This window comes from Hemicordylus capensis, chromosome 3, assembly GCF_027244095.1.
Source record: "Hemicordylus capensis ecotype Gifberg chromosome 3, rHemCap1.1.pri, whole genome shotgun sequence".
In the NCBI taxonomy this organism is placed as follows: Eukaryota; Metazoa; Chordata; class Lepidosauria; order Squamata; family Cordylidae; genus Hemicordylus; species Hemicordylus capensis.
The window spans coordinates 10111129-10114141 of NC_069659.1; the positions used below are offsets into that span (position 1 = coordinate 10111129).

A 3013-nucleotide genomic window follows, 5' to 3' on the forward strand; every position below is an offset into this window, starting at 1 on the left:
AATGACAGAATATACATTTTTTTCAAATACAGGAATTAAACCAGGTGTTATAGTTCTCTGAGTCAGGGTTGCCATCTCTCCTGAGGCTCAGACCCAAAACTCAGGGGGCAGAGTTGGGGGAAACAGCATGATGCAGTGGATTGGGGAGACCTGGGTTCAAATCCCCACAGTCAGGGCTAGTTACTATTTCTCAGCCTAACCTACCTCACAGGGTTGTTGTAAGGATTAAATGAGGGGAAACCATGTATGTTATTCTGAGCTCTGGGATGGAATGTCATGGTACAAAAATGAAATGAAACAAGCAAATAAATAAATAAGGGATGGTGCTTTTCTGAGCTCAAGGAAAGACTTTTCTGGAGTAATTTTTTTCAATTTATTTGCTTATGTTGTAAAAAGTAATGTGCAGCAATGATTCTGGACATAATAACAACAATAGTAATAATAATAATAATAATAATATAATACAACATATTATTTAATAAAATAAAAACATTTTCTTAGAACTGTGGGGTCATCACCCACTATTAAATACATAATTAGCAGGACAAACGGCTTAATTTCTTTGCAAGTGATGTTCAAACTGCAGTAACTCTTGAAGCAAAAGGATGTCCTGGAGTTCTGGGGTGGGTTGGGGGGACATCAGTGCTTGAAATGTCCAGATGGGGTTGCTCTTGTTCTGCCACCACATGGTCCATCTGGCAGTCACTCAGGACGTCTTCTTGTGTTGGCCGGCTAAAGAGTTCCTTCCCAGGTCTCCATTCAAGAAGACGCTCGAGCAAAAGCTGCTGAGTCACCCTGTCAAAGGAATCACAGCCATTCGTTTCAAAAAGGTCAAGATCCATGCAGTTTGGGGGAGCAGCTACTTTTTCCCATGCAGGGGGAGGGGGGCAAAGCCAGCAACTGCCCCCTCTCCCCCACCCACCCACCTACCCACCATGCAAGTATTAATGGCAGAGCCCTACGAGATGCTATTTTCTCTGATGTCACAGAAGGGTTGGCCAACTTAGCCTTTGTTGATCTGCGGAGACAGCCAATGTTTAGTGAAACAAAGCCACAGCCATCTATAGAAGCAGACATTCAAATAGCACCTTGTGGGGTTCAAATAATCTGATTGGTAAAAATTGGTCAGTGGCCACAGATTGATTGGCCACAGATTGATAACCCTTGTGACTTATATTTGTGACTGGTGATGGTGGTGGGAATTCACAAGCATCAAGAAAAAGCACCCACCCCCCATAGGAAGCTGCCTTATACTGAGTCAAACCATTGGTCCATTGGACTCAGTATTGTCTGCACCAGTTGGCAGCAGCTCTCCGTGGTTTCAGGCAGGTATTTCCCAAGCCTATCTGGAGATATCAAGGACTGAACCTGAGACTTCTTGCGTGCAAAACCGATGCTTTCCCACCACACGTTTCCAGGAGCCGCAATGAGTTTCAACAAACATTTCCCAAATGAGTCCTTCTCATCTGGCTGCCAATAGTTGTCTTGCTTGTCACAGTGGTATCCCACCCACCCTCTAAGGGAGGTTTTCTCTTTAGACCCAACCTAAGAGCAACATCAAATGCACAGGGATAGGATGGAGGGTGCCTGTCTAGGCAGTAGGACATGTGAAATTAGGATATTGGGACTGCAGTCAACCATCAGCAAGCTGATGCAGCTGCAAAAAAGGCTAATGCCCTTCGGGGCTGCATGCAAGGGGTTCTCCTACTGAATCTCCATGATAACTCAGTGAGATAGATTTGTCCTCATCATCATGTTTGATTATATATTTAGCCATCAGGTAAAAGTCATGGCCAAACTGGCATTGGAGTCTCCCGAGGTCAACTCCAGCAATGGGCTGGATTTTAGCACTTCTTCCACGGGTGAAAAGCCACCATGCAAGCAGAGGGAAGGGCTGTGAAATAAAGGGAAACTGATGACTGCTCACCTTTCTAGTTCATGGGTTGGGTTTCACCAGCGGAGGGTAATTCTGCTCTGGTTGAAATGCCGCATAATTTCGTCGTATTTGGAGGTCACGGTGTTGGCTCTCCTGGTCAGCTGGTTCAGGACACTGGTCAAGGCAGATACGTGGTGATAGAAGAGTCCTTCGAGATCATCTTCCTCTTTGCCCTCCTGTCCTTTCAGCCGGGCGGCAGTTTGGGGTTTCCGGCTGTCAAGAGGCACTAGGCCACCTTCCACCATCTGCCGGATGGATTTTAGCAGCACGTAATATTCATACAGATCTTTGTCGGCAGAGTCGGCCTCAGATGTGTCACCACCTTGCTCTTCCAAGGAGACCCCTTGGAGGAGACTGGGAAACATCACCATTTGCTCCATCTTCTGAACAGCAGCTGAGAAGCACCCTTCCATTATAGCTGTGGGGAGAGCTTTTCTCTTGGACGGAAGCTGGCTCAGGAGGTCTCAGCAGTGCCGTACGAAAGGCTCTTAGCTGTGAGTGCTCGTATCCTCCAGTCTTGTCGGTGGGGATTTATATAGCAAAATCAGAGGGGTAGTCAGTCAGGGAGAGCATGATTGGGATAAGTTTCAAGTCAATTTCCATGCAAGCTGAAGACACTCCTCTGTTTTATGTAATCACAACCTTTATCCTCATGCATCTGATGCAACCATCGGTTTATTTTTTGGCCAGCAACTTGTCTCTATTTGCAGACTGAAATCTTCCCCAAATAGAACGAAACTATGGCTATTTGGACCCCCTCGAGGGAGACACCGCAAGGCCACGCATTCTTGCAACCGGTCAATAATAGACAGAGCTGTCCTGAGCATGTGGAAAGCAGCAGCTGAGGAAATCTTCCAACTATTCTGAGCCAGACCTATTCCCAAAGGCTGAGAAACCCTGGATCATGAAAAATCTGTCTCACTGAGAAAGGACAACATGAATTAAGGGAATGCTGTGGATATATTTTTAACTCACCATTTCACCAAGTTCCCCATGAAGTTTTGATTAGCAAACTGGTCAAATGTGGACTAGGTGATAATACCATCAGGCAGAGGCGTAACTAGGGAAAACGGCGCC

The 3013-nt window shown here is 46.0% G+C and overlaps 1 protein-coding gene across 1 annotated transcript; it reads right to left on the minus strand.

Moving 5' to 3' along the window:
* Nucleotides 1–359: 359 nt before the first annotated feature.
* Nucleotides 360–2434, minus strand: LOC128351505 (mid1-interacting protein 1-B-like). Its single transcript, XM_053311089.1, has 2 exons — nt 1928–2434; nt 360–795 (listed from the first exon to the last, which is right to left on the minus strand). The coding sequence occupies exon 1, from the start codon at nt 2347–2349 to the stop codon at nt 1951–1953; it is 399 nt and encodes a 132-aa protein (XP_053167064.1). The 5' UTR covers nt 2350–2434; the 3' UTR covers nt 360–795; nt 1928–1950.
* Nucleotides 2435–3013: the final 579 nt, after the last annotated feature.

What these genes read in the sequence shown, in the direction of transcription:
- LOC128351505 (XM_053311089.1), bottom strand. Translation starts at nt 2,349, where the DNA reads ATGGAAGGGTGCTTCTCAGCTGCTGTTCAGAAGATGGAGCAAATGGTG.